The 18733-nt window shown below is 44.7% G+C and overlaps 1 protein-coding gene across 1 annotated transcript in view; it reads right to left on the bottom strand.

Annotated features, from left to right (window-relative positions):
• Positions 1-18733, bottom strand: part of SMC1B (structural maintenance of chromosomes 1B) — a 50243-nt gene that overhangs the window by 19567 nt on the left and 11943 nt on the right. Inside the window, exons 7-12 of the mRNA XM_043968346.1 lie at positions 17668-17808; positions 16301-16383; positions 14015-14222; positions 12808-12993; positions 10344-10523; positions 2122-2268 (exon numbers count right to left, since the gene is read on the bottom strand). Of these exons, the coding sequence (XP_043824281.1) occupies positions 2122-2268; positions 10344-10523; positions 12808-12993; positions 14015-14222; positions 16301-16383; positions 17668-17808 (945 nt within the window). The remainder of the gene's footprint in view (positions 1-2121; positions 2269-10343; positions 10524-12807; positions 12994-14014; positions 14223-16300; positions 16384-17667; positions 17809-18733) is intronic.

Genomic DNA, 18733 nt, shown 5'->3' with positions numbered 1-18733 from the left:
CTTCTCCTTGTTGGGTCTAGTTGTGCCTTCTCAGGCTTGTAGAGCAAGCTTCCTCCTCCTCTGGGAAAGCCTTCCTTTAGCTGAAGATGCCCAACATGTCCCCTCCTGAGAATGATCTCCAATAACATTTCTTTCCAATAGTCCTCCCCATCTGACCGATCTCTTCTGACGCAAATGTACTCCCTTCAAACATCCAACTGATTACCTGGGAAAGACCCAAGTTCAAATTCAGCCTCAAACAGGTCCTAGATATATGACCCTGGCAAGTCACTTAATTTCTATGCCTCAGTTTCCCTATTTGTAAAATGGGGATAATAACATCTACCTTCTGGGGTTGTTCTGAGAACCAAATGGGATGATTATAAAGTGCTTTTCCAATCTTTAAGTGCTATTAAGATATTAGTTGTTGTTATTGTTACTACTATTACTACTTTTTTTTTTTGGTGAGGCAATTGGGGTTAAGTGACTTGCCGAGGGTCACACAGATAGTAAGTGTCAAGTGTGTGGGGTCATATTTGAACTCAGGTCCTCCTTACTCCAGGTTCAGTGCTCTATCCACTGTACTACCTAGCTGCCTCTACTACGACTACTACTAGTACTACTACTGCTACTACTACTATTACCTATGTGACCCTGGACAAGTCACTTAACTTTGCTATGCCTCAGTTTCCTCATTTGTGTGAGGAAATAATTATTAATAATGAATTTCTGAGAGACTCACAAATTGCCTTTCTCCCCCCAGCTTCAGAAAACTTGGTTCTTGAGAAAGTTCTAATCTCGTTCAGGGCCAGCCTAAGGGTACAATAGAAATGTAGATAGACTCTTTTGGCTAGCTAAATTGAGCCTAGATGATGGACTTTGCCTTGAGCAACTTCGGGGGTAAGACTTTTGGATACTTCCCCCAAGGTCATCTGTAGAGATCGTGTTTTTTTTTTTTTAGTCATGTCAGCCAATGGAAGTGAATGACACTAACCAATTGGTGTTGATTAATTTGTGGTGACCCACCTCCATCAAAAGAGGATAAAAGCCGGGGGCAGCTGGGTGGCACAGTGGATAAAGCACCGGTCCTGGAGTCAGGAGGACCTGAGTTCAAATCCGGTCTCAGACACTTAACACTTACTAGCTGTGTGACCCTGGGCAAGTCACTTAACCCCAATTGCCTCACTAAAAAAAACAAACAAAAAAAACCAAAACAAACAAACAAAAAAAGAGGATAAAAGCCAAGACCGTGAAGCTGGCACCATCTTGGCTCGAATTCTCGGCTCAGAGGGCTGCCTCTTGGCGCTGGCTCTCCTTTTAGAATGGAGCAGGTCATGGAGGGCTTCTGAACTCTGCTTGAGGCCATGTGCTCTCTCCCCAACAAGGAGTCCAGCACTTGCTTACTTACTCATCAAGAGTCTCACTCTCAGCAGAGAGCTCTCGTTGTTGGCAGTCTGACATTTCAAAAGCAGCAGCTACAAAAGGGCTGACCTTGTGTCACAGGGGATGTGGCTCCCCTCTTAGAGGTGGATTCTACATGTCCCGGTGCCTCTCTCTGAACTGCCGCTAGCTTCCAGCTATAGAACCCAAAGGCCTTTGGTCAGCCAGGCCTTGGCGTGCCTGGGGCCTCTGCAGCTGCTGGACCTGTCCTAGTCACTCCTCAGACCAGACTCTCTCTCTCTTTGGCCTCCCTAACACTGTGCTTTCTGGGTCCTTTGGCCCCTAGGACTCTTCCTTCTCGGTTTTGTTCCAGAGGCTCCGTCTTTGGCTCCCTTCTCTTGGCTCTCCACCCATCTGCCTTGGACATCTCAGCTCCCACCAGGCACAGGATTGCCATTGCTGTCTGCAGATGTCCTTTCCCACTCCTAGCTCCCTCTGAGGTATCTCTTTTGTCCCAGAGCCCAGGCTCCCCCAAGCTTTGTCCTTTCTGCTCCTCACCCAAGAGTCCCTCTTGGCTCCCCTCCCTCTCCCTACTTCCTTGTCAGTCCCCTGCCTTCCCAGCTTCTTTGGTCCCTTTGCCCTCACAGGGAGCCTCAGTCCCTTTGCTGGCTGATGGGCATTCGCACACCTGCATGGAGTCAGCCCCAGGGTTTGCCCACAATACTCCATGTCAAAGTCCTTCCTGGGTATAAGCACACCCACCTTGAACTCACTGATGAGTTGGTCTCGTCGTTCCTTCAGTTGGTTTATCTCCTTCTCGTCCCAACGCCTTGCTTTGAGTTTTAAGTCGCTCGAGCCTCCAGAAATGACGCCAGATTTCAAAAACAATGTTCCATCAAGAGCTACCGTCTGTAAGTGCAAACGTATTTCGCCTGTGAGGTGTCTCGACAGGTAAATGCTCACAAAGAAAACGTGGAGAGTGAGCCCGGGGGCAATCTACTGGCCTTCAGCCAAGAGAAAGGGGACTGGGAAGTGGGTTTCTGTAGAAATAGCAGGCAACCTCTCACCACAAACTCAATAAAACAGGGAAAGGCCAGCTGCATTCAGTCACATTCAAGACCAGTGAGATCCACACCAAAGGCCTTTTCCATGTGATTCTGTACTTGGACACGACCTCATCCCTTTACAACTCCATCAACAGCATCACAGAGATGACTGACATCCCTGCAGGAGGCCGACCACAGGCTTGTCATCTGGCTCCCCAGAGAAGCCAAGGCTCCTCTAGCCGGCCCTGGCCAGTTCTCGCCCCTTGGGAAGCTGGGACGTCACAATGCCCAGGTGTGGTCAGGACATAATGATTGTACTGGGTCCAGACCCTTCACTTCACCAGGGCAGGAAACTCCTCACATGAAAACTTTTTGCTGGTGCAGATTGGCAGCCAGCCTGGAACAGAAAGAGAGGCAGGGATGGGTGAAAGGATGAAGGAAAAAGCAAACGAGGACCTGATGGATTCACATGCAGATTCTATCAAACATTCAAATAATAACTGAGTCCAATACTACATAAAGTATCTGCAATATTAAGAAAACGGGGGGGAGGGGAGGCGGGGGGCAGCTAGGTGGCACAGTGGATAAAGCACCAGCCCTGGATTCAGGAGGACCTGAGTTCAAATTTGACCTCAGACACTTGATACATACTAGCTGTGTGACCCTGGGCAAGTCACTTAACCCTCATTGCCCCACAAAAAAACCAAAAACAAACAAAAAAAAAGAAAACAGAGTACCCTTCTGTGATGCATATGGTCTGGATACATAAGCCAGGGAGAGACAACAGAGTCACAAAATTTTTAAATAAAATATTAGCAAGTAAACTACAGCAATGTTAGAAAGATTATACAGTATAACTAGGCTGGGTTTATACCAAGAATGGAGGGTTAGTTCAACATAAGGAAGGCTGTGTACTTAAACCATTTTAATAATAATAAAAACCAAATTATCTCATCAATAAATGTCGAAAGGCTTTTAGTCAAAATTCAACAGCCATTTTTATTAAAAACCTCCAGAAATGACAGGGCAAAAATAGGCCTTTCTTTGATATAGTAAACAGTATTTATCTAAATCCAAGAGCAAATATTATATGCAATGCAGAAAGCGGCCTTCCCAATAAAGGAAGGATGCCCATTATCACCATTACTATTTAAAATGGTGCTTAAATGCCACCTATAACAGTAAGACAATGAAAATAAATAATAAGAATAAACATAGGCAAAAAGGAAATAAAATGATTGCTTTCTGCAAATAAAGTATACTTAGAAAATTCTAGAGTCAACTAAAAATTAAGTGAAACAATTAACAACTTTATCAAATTTGCAGGATGTGAAATAAATTATTAACATTCCCATATACAATCAACAAAATTTAACAGGAAGAGCTAGAAAGAGAAATTCCATTCCAAATACCTACAGAAGCTATAATATAATTGAAAGCCTATCTACCAACATTCCAACATAAAACACTCTTTGCAGAAGTAAAGCCAAACTAAACAAATAGAGAAATATTTAGTGCTCATGGTTAAGCTAGGCCAACACAACAGAAATGACAATACTACCTAACTTCAGATAAGCTATACCAATCAAACCACCAAAAGAATATTTAATAAAGCTAAGAAAGTAACAGCAAACAAAAGGTCCAAAAATCTTCAGGATAACAATGAAAAACAAATGGCAATGGCTTTAAAGAGGCTGATCTGTGAAGCAGTCAGATAAACAAGCCACAGAAAGAAGCAAACACCTGGTGCCTTCCTGTTCAGATAGCGCCAAGGCCCCAGCTGATGACAAAAAGCAGTCTGGTACCTCATACACCAGCCTAGTAGTGCTAAATTTTTTTCTAGGACACTGTCTACTGCATCATTTGTTATGGCACAGAGATATTCCATTGCCTTCCTATGCCACAGTTTGTTTAGCCATTTGTCCCCCAAGAGGAGGAAACCTCTTAGTTTCCAGTTTGGGGTTACCATGAAAAGAACTGCTACAAGGCGCTCTAAGTATAAAAATATTTGTAGCGGTATGTCCCTGACTCATAGGCTAGGGACCTTCTCCTTGTCTAACAATTCATTCCGTCCTCCTGAAATCACAGAATGGCTGGCATACACTGAACTGCCCTTGCATTTCCCATGCAAATCCACCAAGGTCAAAGTGTGAAAAATCTTTTTGCCCTGTTGCTATATCTTCTTTGCTTACAGTGTAAACATTTGGGATGATATTTACTGGGTCTACTGGCAGATTTTCTTTCTGTTTTGCTCCTCCCTGGTTAGGTCTCAAGCTCATATGTATATCAAAGAAGGAATTTGGTAGGCTCCCTTCTTTTCGTACTCTTTCAGATAGTTTATTAATATTGGAATTCATTCTTCCTCAAATACCTGATAAAATTTTTTTTATAAATCCATTTGGTTTTAGTTTCCTCCCTTCCCACCACTGGGAATTCATTCATGGTTTAATTTCTCTGTTATTAGGGTGTTTAGATTCTTTCTTGTTTTGTTAATCTGAATGTTTTATATTTTTGCAGCCATTCATCAATTTCATTTAAATTGTCAGCTCTATTGACATCAGGTAAAATAGCTTCTAATAATTTCCTTTGTTTCTTCATTTGTTGGAAATTCACCTTTTTAAAAATTTTTTTAAAATTTTTTTTGCAGGGCAATGGGGGTTAAGTGACTTACTCAGGGTCACACAGCTGCTAAGTGTCAAGTGTCTGAGGTCGGATTTGAACTCAGGTACTCCTGAATTCAGGGCTGGTGCTTTATCCACTGTGCCACCTAGCTGCCCTCTCTCATCCTCTTTTTAAAGTAAATTAGACTAATTTGTGGTATTTTTTTTCCAAAATCAGCTCCTGGTTTTATTTATCAAATAAATGTTTTGCTTTATTGGGTTTTTTTTTTTCAATTTTGTTAATCTTTTTTTTTTTAATTTTCCGAATTTCTATTTTTAGGATAGATTTTTTTTAACTTGTCAGTTTCTAGGGTTTTTAATTGTATGTCCAATTAATTGATGTGCTCTTCTCTTTTTTATTGAAAGTGCTTAGATATAGTTTCCCTTCAGGACTGGTTTGGCTGCATTCCAAAAGTTCTGGTAGTCTTGTCTCCTTGCTGTCACCGTCTTTGATGAAATTCTCTATTGTTTCTACGACATGTTCTTTGACCTACCAATTCTTCAGGATTATGTTACTTAGTCTCCAATTAATGCTAAAGCTTTCCACAAAGGCCCTTTATTGAGTATAATTTTTATTGTGTTGTGGTTGGTAAAGGGTGTGTTTAATATTTGTGAGCTTTTTATGCAGTGATTCATGGTCAAGGTGTGTAGAAGTGACCTGCATGACTAAGAACATTTAAATCCTTTGTTCTTATCCAAGCTAAGTTTTCTGAATTTTATTTGGGGTGTTCACTCCTTTCTTATTTACATTTCAGTTAGGCTAGGTTTTAGAGGGGAACATCGTAATTTTCCTGTTTTCCTCTGTAGATCACAGGATTCTTTTTAAACTTTTATCTTTTGCACTGAGATGCCACACCACTTGGTACACGTGTATTAAAATGTCGATATGAATTCACTGTCTATGGAGCTTTTTAAGTGTTAGGGTCCATTCTCCTGTCTCTTTGATCAAGTCTGTTTTTATTGCTACCTTGTCCGAAATCATGACTGCTACTCTTCCTTTTGCACATTTTTATCTGTGTCTTATAAAGAACATATTGTTGGGTTCTTTTTCATCCATTGGGTGGCCCATCCTCCATCACATGGGTGTGTGTTCAGCCCATTCATGTCTTCAGCTATGGTTAGTAATTGTGTATTAGCCACACTATCCCATACTTATCTTCCCTTTGCTCCACGCAAACCTGTCTGCAATGAAGGTATGAAGGGAGTGTGTTCAAGACTCATAATACACTAAGTCAGTGCTATTTAAACCTTAAATGCCCCAGTGCCTGGAGTTGGGAGGACCTGAGCTCAAAGCCTGTCTTAGGCACTTATGCACTATGTGATCAAGTCACTTCTTGGCTTCTGTCTGTTTCATTTTAATCATCTGTAAAACAAGGACAATAATAGTACCAAAGTGCTTGTGCTGACAACATACTCGCAAAGCACTTTGCAAACCTTAAAGTGCTCAAGATATGCTAGCTATCATTACCCCCCTCGTTTTTAGTATTGTTTCTAACAGGGTTCTTTATGGGGGAGGAGCAACGAAACTTCTGATATCACATTGTTAGAAAGGATCTGAGACAGGAAACTTCCTCCACCAGTTCAGACTGGCACCTTGGAGTCTTAGGAGAGTGACCTGGGAAACGAGAGATGAAGTGACTTGCTCGGGTCAGGAAGCCAGAGGGGAAACTTGAGCCCAGGTCTTCCTGGGGCTGCCTCTAGGCACCAGGCTATGAGGCCTCTTTCCTGGCCCTGTTCTTAAAGGAGCCCACTACACTTTTTTCTTAGTCTTTGTTACTTGACCTGGGTGTCATCTTTCAACCTAAAGTCCCTGTAGCTGGCAGGTGTCCTGTGTAGCCAATGCACCTGTCTCTTTAGATAAATGTCCTTTTTCCTCATCTGGACTCTTTCTCTTTGCTACTTCCAATTTCTCCTCTTCTGAGCAGATCTGAGCCCATGGAATCCTTTTTCTGAAGGTGCTGTGACAGCCTCTCCCATGCCAGGTTAGCGTGCGCTGGGCATTGCTGGGCATCGCTGGGCATTCCTCACCTTCCTGATCACAAATTTTGGGACAGAGTGATCATTCTCCACCATACCACGACTGCTATTGTTTCTACTTCAGCAGCCAGGCGATGATGCTCCTTTGTGTTTGGAAACAGGTGCGATGTCATAGTTCCCTTTGTGGTCTCCTCCACCTTTTGAAGAATGAAATCAAACCTAGGCCAGACACACATCAGCTGCTCTGCTTCTGGCGGAGAGGGAACTGCAGCAGCTCCCACTCCAAGGCCCCTACCATTGTCCTAGAATGCAGCTTGGAGTCTCCTTCTGGAACTCCACACTGATCTCCTCCTTTTGTGCAGGGGGCCTAGAGTGCAGTCTGATGATCTATCACTCTTGTTTTGACCTCAACTTATCTTCACCCAATACAGGAGGAGACAGGTTTCTAAGCATTAAAAGAAAATAATTAACAGGATATAAACAAGGACACAAAATTAAGGGCTTTCCAAGTTGGGAGGGGGAGAGGAAACAGGTAGAATTTCCTGAAAGCAGAAAAAGAAGTATCCCATCTCCGCACCCCAGCCCACCTCCAGTGTCTGTATTCAATTAAAGGAACAAAGAAACAATAGCTGATTGACCAGGATGGGGTCAGTTTTCAGATGAGACATATGGGTTACTTGAGATGTATAACTGTGAGAAAACTCCTTGCATCAGTCATTGGATCTGACTGGGTTTCTAGTCAGCATAACCTAGGTCCTTAGTCAAGGGTCTCTAAGAAACAGGTAGAGGCAGTTCAATTTCCTAGCCAGGCATGGGGAGGTTCAAACAAAGCAATTAAAAATTCTCACAATTCCAATAATTAAATAAATTTTTCTCACAAGATAGAAAATTGGACTAGACCCATAACTGAGCTAGATCTAGAACTGAGTTACAAGATGGAACTGGAGTGATTCATTCAATTCCCACACCATGCTTCTCTCACTTTGGTTGCTGAATTTTCTCTCACAGGTAAAACAGCTTAATGGACAATGTTATACCATTTCCTAACCTCCTTTTACCTGCCCTGTTCCTTTTAAACAAGATATAACCTTCCAAAGCCATATTCCAGGCATGATTCTCATCTCTCCCAATCCCAATGACACCAAAAAGGTCTTTGTCTTGGGTTTTGAGTTCACTTGATTTGTGACCCATATTTTGTGCCTTTGTATCTAGACTTCTGAGGCCAAGGGTTTTAGGGCAGATTCCATTCTTGGATTTTGTCTCCTGTGAATTTCTTCCCATCATTAATTTGCCTTGTGGATCTATTGGTTGCTCAATACACAGCAGTTAGTGACTTTGAGCAGTTGACATGAGCAGTAAGTGAACTTCTTTCCAAAGGCAACTAGTAAGGTATGAATAAGGGACCTCAGAGCCCACTACTCCAGAGAGTAGCTGCAGGGTTGGAGGAAGAAGAGTGAAGATGGAAGGAAATTCACTCTAATTGGGGGAGATGATACAAGTGCTCCCTCAGAACCCCAATATCATTGGGTAAGGTCACAGAAGGAGTCAAATAAGACCATAGTCATGTTTGGAGAAAAGGAATACACCATGGAAAAAAAAACAGAGAGGAAGGCTGGGGAAATATGTCATGTAAGAAGGGCACCAATATCAAGTCTGCACACACAAGGACTAAGGGGTGGGGAGCAGGCGATCCTTAAGCCTCATTCCTATCTGGGCTGGTCAAAAGAGGGAGGATGCATGCACTCACAGTTGGGGCAAAAAATCCATTTTACTCAACAAGCCAAGAGGAGGGAAAGGGCAGAGGGGCTAGTCCTGCCCAGGATGTCAAAGGATACTCCCAGGGTGCATTTCAAGGTTTCAACCTAAGCACTTAATCAATGGAACACTGAGGTGTTTCTTTGGGCCCAGAGACCCTATGAAAAAATGACTGTGACACTGGAGAGTGAACCGAGAATTTTTGGGAACTTTAGATTTGTTATAAGCAAAACAAACTATAACCACAATGGGTCAATTATGAAGAGAGGTTAAACATGATTAGGGTAAGAACCTATGATCAGACCCTGAGCAAGGAAAGAGAAGAGAGGCAGGGAAGCAAGAGGAGTAAGCAGACGGCATTAGATTCAGAGTGGGCAATCCTCGCTAAGCACCTTCTTCTTTTAAGAAGGGGACGGGAAGCAGAGAAGGAAAGGCTTCAGAGAAGGAACAATTAATGATCTGAACTGGGAGTGGGAATGGCACAAGCTGACCATCAGCCAGAATGGGGGAGCAGAACCCAGTGAGCCACTGTTACTAAGAAACATTCCTGAAACAGAGAGACACACTCACAGTTAACCAAGAGGCTGGAGCTTCCACAGGCAGGCTCAGCAAGCGTGATCTCAGACAGAGCAAAAGCAAACACGGACTTGCCGTGATATGGAGAGAGAAACAGGGAAGCCGCATTCCGCTGAAAGGTCTCCTAAACAACAACCTGACATCAGGACTAAACAAGATGCACCGCGTGGCGCAGCAGCTCCAAATTTAAAAGAGAAGTAAAATGAGCTACAGTGAAAAGTAACAACAATGGCATTTAAAGCCGTGTTACTCATTTGCTCCTCACGACGCTGGGAGGTCAGTGGTGTAAGTATCGCCATTTTATAGATGAGGAGTCTAAGGATGAGGGAGGTGAAGTGACTTGCCAGTGAGGGCCTGAGGCAGGACTTCCTGACCCTCGGTCCAAACTCTGTAGCCAGTGGCCTTCTCCCCTCCCTGGAACTCCCAGAAAGTCTCACCCAAGCCTGGGCAGACAGAGGCTACCCAGAGCCACCTTCACACGTGCACACATGCACACACACACACAAACACACGCACACAGGAGGGATTCCGGCCACACTGACCAGACGACTGCTGGGGGCCATCACCTTTATCTAGCACCTGTCAGCAGAACTCCACAATGGCCCCTTCTGATCTTCCCTCCAAACAAACCGCCATTCAAGAAGAAATGGGTCACATGGTTTCCTGAATGATGCTGTGGGCTCCTCTGTCCCCCTGCAGGGCAGCCTCTAACCCTGGCGGCCAAAGGGTGATGAAGACCCAGCCAACCACCAGCCTTTTCTGTCATCCCGGGTCTGGCTGTATTGAGGGACAATGAGGGAATCTTGGTGCGGGGCCAGTGAGGTGTAAACATAAAACCATTTCAAGAAATTCACATAAGCAGGAAAAATGAAATCAGCCCCCACAGGCACATGGACCTGCATGTATGTCGTATGTTCACACACATGGTTTCTGAGCAGATCACCGGGCGCACTCCTTGTCCCCCTCTCACCTTCAGCCGCTCAGGGCCGTCAAAGGCCATGTGCCGTGCCTCTTCCACAGTCTCACACACAAGCCCGTTGCCACACACAAACTGGACGACCTTCTTCAGCTGTGGAAGCTGGGTCTGCACAACATCTATCACCATCTTGGAGCCTTTCATCTCCCTGAGCCTTTCGTTGATGGGCTTGATCTGAAAGAGGCAACAAGGAGCCAGACCCCAACCCCTGATGACCTGAGCCACTGACCAACCCTGCTCTTCTTCAGTAATTGTGCAACAAACTAGAGTGAGTCAGGCAACCACACTGACTGGCTCTACTTCCAACTGGGTTCTCCCCGAAGAAAAACCTGGGAAGACTCAGGGGCCAAGGCAAAGTGAAGGGAGCACAACCAGTGCAGGGTACACAGTAACAGCAACACTGTACTAATGGTCCAAGAGTTAGCTTCTCTCTTCAGTCCAATGACCCACCCCAAGCCCAAAGGACTCCTGAGGAAAACGTGCTATCCAGCTGCACAGAGAGTGCAGATTAGAGCACATTTGTCTTGCTTTTCCAGGGAGACGGGACTAATAGGAAAATCGGTTTTGCGTGACTACAGAGGTACAGGTTGTAACAAGGTTTGAGTTTTTTGGCCTTCTTATTGGGGGAGGGAGAGAATTTGGAACTAAAAACAATCTTTGTGCTTTAAAAACCAGATTGGCGTGAGGAGAGAGAAGTGGAGGCGACAGGTGGGCACAGACATTTCTAGGACTTTGAGAAATGGAGGAGGGCTAGAGGAAGATAGCTGGAGGGCATGGACCCCGGGCTTCCAGCTCTGGGACTCTGTTCCAGACCCTTTACCATCCTTGCCTGCTCGAGTGCTGCCTGTTGCTCCAGTCCAGCCCAAACCCCTACGTGTCTCTCTTCCTTCACTGTCCCAGGCTGCAAAAACCACTTACGCTGACTTTTTCTGGCTTTCCCAATCAGACTTTGGTCTGGCCCATTTTCTAGGCTATTGTAGGGGAGGTGAGCTGGGAAAAAATGCTGCCTCTTCCTCTGCCACCTTGACTCTACCTCCAATGGCTCCTACTTTCCAGTCTCATCACTCAACTGAAACTAGTTTCTCCAAAGTAATCCATGACCTCCTTTAAAATCATTTTTATCCAAACTTCTGGACATGGCTGACATTTGCAACCACCCAGAAAGCCACTCTGCATAACAAAGAATAGAAGAGACGACAATGCGATGGTCTCTGGAGGCCCTGAGCCTTCTCTTTCTTGTCCTCCTGCAGTCTCTGGCCCTGCTGCCCAAACTCTCCTTCTGCACGCTCTCTCTTCTCGGGGTTTGCTGACATGCTCTTCCTGGATCTTCTATGTGTCCTCGGTCTCCAGCCCTGTCATGTTCCTCAAGTGTGGATATAAGCCAAGGCTCTGGGCCTCTCTGTTGTGGGTTTACCTGTCATCTCTCCAAAGACAACTCCAAAATCTCTAGTCTTGTCTACTGGCTATAGGTAACTGGATGTTCTGTAGGCATCTCAGGCTCAACACACCCAAAGGAGAACCCACCTTTTTGAGGGCACCACCATCTTCCAGTTGCCAAGGTTCCCAATCTCCAGTCAAGGAGGGCACTTCAGTTAGTGCCACCCTATCCAACATGGGATCAAGTCTTGTTTCTATCTCTACAACATCTCTCGCATCCCCCTCCCTTTCTCTCCATTCCCATGGCCACCATGTTGGATGGTGAACTCATTGCCTCTCACCTTGACTATTAGAGAAACCTCCAAAATGATCTCCCTGCCTCAGGCCTCTCCCCACAATCCATCCTCTGTGCAGCTATAGCAAAGTGACTGTCCTAAAGCACAGATCTGATCACATCACTCCTCTCTTTGGCATTCAAGACTCTGCACAGCCTGACCCCAACCCCCTTCTCCAGCCTTATTACACATTGCTCCCCTTGTGGACTCTATGGTCCAACCAAACCGGCTTTCTCATGGCTTCTTCTATCTCCCACTTCCACACCTTTGCACTAGCTGTCTCCCACACTTGGAATGCACTCCCTCATGGCCTCCGAGCCTCAGCTTAGATGTCCTCTGCTACCCCATTTGCTAATGCCTCCCCTGGCCCTCCAAATCAGGCCTGTCTAGGCTTTGTATATCTATGTATGCAAACGTCATCTCCCTCAACTGGACGGAAGCCCCTTGAGAGCAGGCTCATCGTTTGTCTCTGCACCCTGGGACACAGCACTTAGTAGAGATGAGCGTTGTACCAGGTGGGCTTTAAATGACGACCCCCTCCCCACCTCACCATGCTCCTTCCAAGCTCATATATTCCATGACTCCATGAAAACCCTGCTCCTGGTGACCAGGCTCTTGCAGCACAACGGGCGGTAAGGCAGTGTGTGTATCCTTGCTTGGAGGGTATTCCAGAAGCAGCATGTCATTGTGGAAAGGTTATCCTAGCAAGAAGACACATTTTATCTCGACTGACTGAAGATACTTACATCAAGGTAATCCAGAGCAAGGAATGTCTCAGGCTCAGCTCTTTCTTCTTTCAGGAATCGAATGCAATCTCTGGCTATTTTCTCAGAAACTACCACAATAGCTATCATGTACCTGCCGAAAAGTTTGGTCACAGCAAGCTGGTACTTCTTATGAATGGGATGACATAAATCAAGGAGTCTGCCAAACTTAGGTAGGCCCAAAAATGAGGAAAGAAAAGCACATGAGTATTTAGTGCGTGATTTCTTTTAGCTTAACAAAAAAGCACAAATATATCACTTTCCAAACAACCAAAACCCCTTGACTTTGCTACAAGTGCAGACTCGCACGTCACTGGCATCTTACGTTCCTTCAAGTCCTCTAAATATACAGAACGAAGCTCTCCCAAAGGTGGGTCCAGTCATTTCAGAAGCTGCCTAAAATTCCATGTTTTTACAAAGGGCAACTGAAATAAGAGCAGGTTCTGAAAGTCCAGGAAAATACTCCAGCTCCTTGAGGACATTTTGCCACAAGCACTCCCTTCAGGGAAACGCATTTGTGGCTCTTTATTCTTTAGGCTCAAAAAGGTCAAATCATCTGCATTCGGTTCTGTCTCTTCCAAGGCCTCACCATGAAGCGTCCCTGAGTTCTCCATGGTTATGGCAGGGATGGTACAAGCTTCTGGCTTCTGGTCCCACAAGCTGCTAGAAAGGCTTCAAGGACCAACCCAACGAGAGACTCATCCCCAGGAAGTTGGACACCAAAAGAGGAATATGTTTTGGTCACAGCAACTCATAAAGATTAGGTAAGGCATAAAGGGGCTGCAATCTGTACTGCTGATTAATGAAATCATGGGTCTTCCTTTATCTAAGAGACAGTATGGTCTAGTGGAAAGAATCCCTGCCTAGGAGCGAGAAGACCTATATTCCAGCCCCAGCTCCCTAGGCATGTGACCCATCTTCAGTAAAACAGAGGGAATATGACTCCATGAGGTGGTTGTAAGGAGGTTCGCTCACAAGTGCTCCGAACACAATAGAACCCCGAGAGAATACAACACTGCTGGGGACTCCAAAGCCACTAGAGCCAGCTCAGGGCGATAGTCTGGTGCTCAGACTGTGGCTTCCATCTGACTTCTACATGTCTATCTCTTGCTCAGATTTGTTTCCCCACTGAACTGAAAGACTCCTGATCTAATTCACCCAGAAGGTTTAAGTTGAACGTTCTAGTTACCACAGACTCGGGATAAAGCCTTTTCAGGAACTCAAGAACCTCAGCTTTCTTTTGCTGACGCTTTCCTTCATGGTGATCAATGCGGGCATTCTGTAACTCCCCTCCAATAGAACTCAATTCGTCGTTCACTTCGGCCATTCTGACTTTGGACTGTTCGATCTCCTCAACGAGGGCTTGTTCTTGTTCCGTCTTTTCCTTCAGACAATCGCTAGATGCCACAATGACATGGAGGAAATGGAAATCAAGATGACATTATCTGCTATTGTCCAGGAGTGGGGGTGGAGGGGTGGGGAGAGGCAGGTTAATTACATGGTCACTACAAGTAGGTTGGGGCTTTCAGAGAAGGAGAACCCAATACAACCCAAACCCAGACATCGCCAGAGAGCTGGAAGTCATGGCCGAGGGCATCTAGTTTCAATGGAAACAGCATCCCTGATCAATGTTCATCTAGCCGCCATCTGAAAACCACCAGTGATGAGGATTCACTATCTTTCCAATTTGGGATGTCTCTAATTGTTAAAAATTTTGTGTTTTTTTTTGCTTTGTTTTTTTTTTTTTAAGTAAAGCAATTGGGGTTAAGTGACTTGCCCAGGGTCACACAGCTAGTAAGTGTTAAGTGTCTGAGGCCAGATTTGAACTCAGGTACTCCTGAATCCAGGGCCGGTGCTCTATCCACTGCACCATCTAGCTGCCCCCCAAAATTTTGTTTTATATGTAGCATAAATTCTACTTCCTGTCGCTAACTGATCAAAACTTAATAATTCTTTACTAGTCCAACCATTCTGGAGAGCAATTTGGAACCATGTCCAAAGGGCTATCAAACTGCATACCCTTTGAGCCAGCAATACCCTTGCTAGGTCTGTATTCCAAAGAGATCACAGAAAAAGGAAAAGGACCTCTATGTACAAAAATATTTATAGCAACTCTTTTGTGGTGGCAAAGAATTGGAAATTGAGGGGATGCCCCTTAATTGGGGAATGGCTGACCAAGTTGTGGTATATGAATGTAATGGAATACTATTGTGCTGTAAGAAATGATGAGCAGAATTCAGAAAAACCTGGAAAGACTCAAATGAACTGATACAAAGTAAAGGGAGCAGAATCAAGAGAATATTGCACACAGTAACTACAATACTGTATGATGATCAAATGTGAATGACTTAGCTATTCTTGGCAATACAATGATCTGAGACAATTCTGAAAGACCCATGACAAAAAATGCTTTCTGTTTCCAGAGAGACAAAGAAAGGATGGACTCTGAGTGTGGACTGAAGCATACTTGTCTTGTATTACTTCATGTTTCTTGGTTTTGTGTGTATGTGTTTTCTTTTGCAACATGGCTAATACGGATTAATGTTTTGCCTGACTTCACATGTACAATCAGTACCGTATTGTTTGTCTTCTCAAGGGGTGGGGCAAAGGCAGGAGGGAGGGAGAGGATTTGGAACTCAAAATTTTTAAAAATGAGAGGTAAATGTTTTTAACACATAATTGGAAAATATTTATCAAAATAAATAAAAAATATACTTAAATGTTTTTAAAGTGTAACTACTTTTTGATCACTGTAAAGACACTTATTTCAGGCCCTTCCAATGCCAAAGAATTCAGAGTTCAAGAGGTCATCAAGATCGCACACAGCACCTTCCTTTCAAAGCCCTCTTGCCCCTGTTGCTCTCTATTTGGTCACAGGTTGTTCTCTTCTCCCATGTCACCACAATATCAGGAGGCCAGGGACAAGTGCATTCTGGTCTCTGTAATCCTCCCATGCAAGCGCTTCATGAATATTCGGAATTTAGGACTCCTGGGTTGTGGTTCTTTGGAAGATACCATCAGTCAATAATTACACCAAAAGTCCAAGAGATTCCCTTTAGGACCAATGAACAAACGAACAGGAGCTGACATTGGCCTCATTCTTTAACCTCTGACACTGGTCATCTCTCCTGATCCTCATAAAAACCCTTGGTTAGCTCATACCAAACATGCTAAGCGCCATCTACATAGGAGTAAAAGGAAACTCAGTGACTGACCCCACAGCTGAGGAGAATCGGGGTCAAAATTGATTTCTGGATCTCCTGACTACAAATGAGGCTCTTGCTGCTACCCTGGACCTGCATGCTCAAGAAGAAAGGGACTCTAGTGCTTCTTCTGGGAAGCAGCCAGAGCGGGCTGCTCCAAGCGCCCGGGGGGGGGGGGTGTAAAAGGAAGAGAGTACAACACACCTGGGCTGGTGTGTGTCCCCCGCAAATCTCTAACAAACAGAATACAACACCTTTGTTTCTATACCTACATGCATGCCTTTGTGTACTCCTCCAATTTCTCTATGCGTTTATTATGATCTTCGATTTGTTCCTTTATTTGCTTTAAATTTCCCTAAAAGAGCAAATGGAATTTAAAATCAGTTATGGGAGCTATAGACCAGACCTTAAAGGAAGGGCAGCACTTAGCAGAGCAGGCCTAAATCAGAGAGAAAAGGTTTGCTGGAGGCTTGCTGAGTGGTCTTGGGAGCTGTTCCCATTTCCTGAATAAACCACACCTCAACGTCTTCAGGGACAGTTTCAATTCCGAAGTCTTATCTCTTTGGAAGGTTCACTCTCCCTGTCCCATCTAAGAGCCACCACCAACCCCAAAAGGCCTTCAGATGCTCCCTTCACCAAGAAGAGCCTGGCATTCTGGCTCATCTCTCATCACTCTCCAGGCAACCTCTCTGCCAGCCTTCCTTCATCCTCAGTCCTCTTCATAGCCCCTCGATTCCAACCCAAGAGTCCGGGAGCCATTTTTCTTGTTTCAACTACTCTACTGTTCCCTAGAGCAGAGATTCCTGACCCAGGGACCCTGAACTTGCTGGCTTTTAAACAGTGTGATGACTCTGTGCCAAGAGCCTTGGTTTTCTTTATTATCCTATATATTTTATTGTATATATTTAAAAATGTTATTCAGAGAAGGCTTCCATAGGCTTCATTGTTTGACTGTCCACAGGATCTGAGATAGCCACCCACACAAAAGGTGAAGAAGCTCTCATCCCCACAGACAAAGTACCCTGAACCACCACATGATTTGGTCGATTGCTTGTCTGTTCAAGTGGGACAAGTGGGCAAGCCCTCCACTGAGAGGTCCCACACCCCTTCCAGCTGCCTGGACTCTAACCACGCTGCCAACAACGACCAGAGTTACTTTAGGATGTGTGTGTTTTACCTTCCCTGTGTAAAAGATAGGGAGCTGCTAGTAGTCACCTTTCTACTCCACAGCTAATCTTCATTGTGGGGGGGGAAGTATTCAAATGAGCCAAGTCTTCAAGTATGAACCCTACCTACTACAGGGCTGAGCCTGACCCTGACATTTTCTAATGGAAATTGTGGCATAACTGAACGACAGTTACATTCACAAGTTAATCCCCAAAGGCGTCCTGAACCACAAGGTCACTTAAGCAATACTCCAACAACCTAGACGGTCTTTGTCCTGTGGCAGCAGGGCAGCAGAGAATGCCTTCTCCCCTTCCCTGAACTGTGAGCCGATTCCAGACCAGTTCTCACCAGACTAATCTCCCTGAAAGCTCATCTGTGCTCCTGGGTTTCTTTGGCTCCTTCTAACAAGTGGGTGGGGCTGGTCCCTGGGTCACAGTGACAAGAAGATGATCGATGGAAGTCTGTGGCCTACCTGGACTTCTGCTCGCCTCCTGTCCCCAAATGCCCGTCTTTCCTCATCCGCCCTCTGCTCCCACTGCAGCTTTTCCAGCTGCTGGGTCATGGTTGCCACCTTCTTGATCACTTGTTCCTTGAGCTCTTTGTACTGATCCAGCTGGATAAGGAGCATTGAAACATGGTGCACTCAATGAGAGACAGGACAGGAGATGCTCAAAGCATAACGTCTTTGCCTAGCAGATAATATTTTAAGAAATAAAGAGTGGATACAGCTTCTGCAGCTACTGGCAATTTTCGCCCAGTGAAATGATGCAGACACAAAATGTTTCAAGAGACAGGTCCTCCCGCAACTCATCTTGGATAACTCTGATTTATTCAAACGCAAACTCTAAACTAAAGCCTTTGCCGGCATCTTCTAGAGATAAGCCAGGTCAAATTCTTACTGTGTGGCCTTGGTGAGGGAAAAACCTTTTTCAAAATTAGATATAACCTAGAGATCTGTAGTTCTTTCCATGTGTGTATCTGGATACAGATTTGTTGTTGTTCAGTCATTTTAGTCATGTCTGACACCCCATGACCACATTTGGGGTTTTCTTGGTAAAGATGCTGGAGTGGCTTGCCATTTCCTTTTCCAGCTCATTTTACAGATGAGGAAAATGAGGCAGCCAGGCTCAAATGACTCATATGGGGTGAGGAACATAGCTAGGAAATATCTAAGGCCAGATTTGAACTCAAGAAGAGGAATCTTTTTTTTTTTTTTTTTTTGGTAAGGCAATTGGGGTTAAGTGACTTGCCCAGGGTCACACAGCTAGTAGGCTGGATTTGAAGTCAGGGCCTCCTGAATCCAGGGCTGGTGCTCTATCCACTGTGCCACCTAGCTGCCCCAAGATGAATCTTTCAGAATCCAAGCCCATGCTCTATTCACTGTACCACCTAGCTGCCCCCTGAAAAGAAATACTTATATTTATAGAGGGAATCTCCACAAGTATTGTATGCACAATCATCTGGGCATTTAAACATTATGGAAGATTACTCACAAAAATGAAGTAGAGAAAATCTTTTAATTATTCATGTAAATGAGC

This window comes from Dromiciops gliroides, chromosome 5 (genome assembly GCF_019393635.1).
Source record: "Dromiciops gliroides isolate mDroGli1 chromosome 5, mDroGli1.pri, whole genome shotgun sequence".
Taxonomy (NCBI): Eukaryota; Metazoa; Chordata; class Mammalia; order Microbiotheria; family Microbiotheriidae; genus Dromiciops; species Dromiciops gliroides.
The sequence above is the reverse complement of the archived record's forward strand: the minus strand, read 5'-3'. Positions and strand labels throughout refer to the sequence as shown.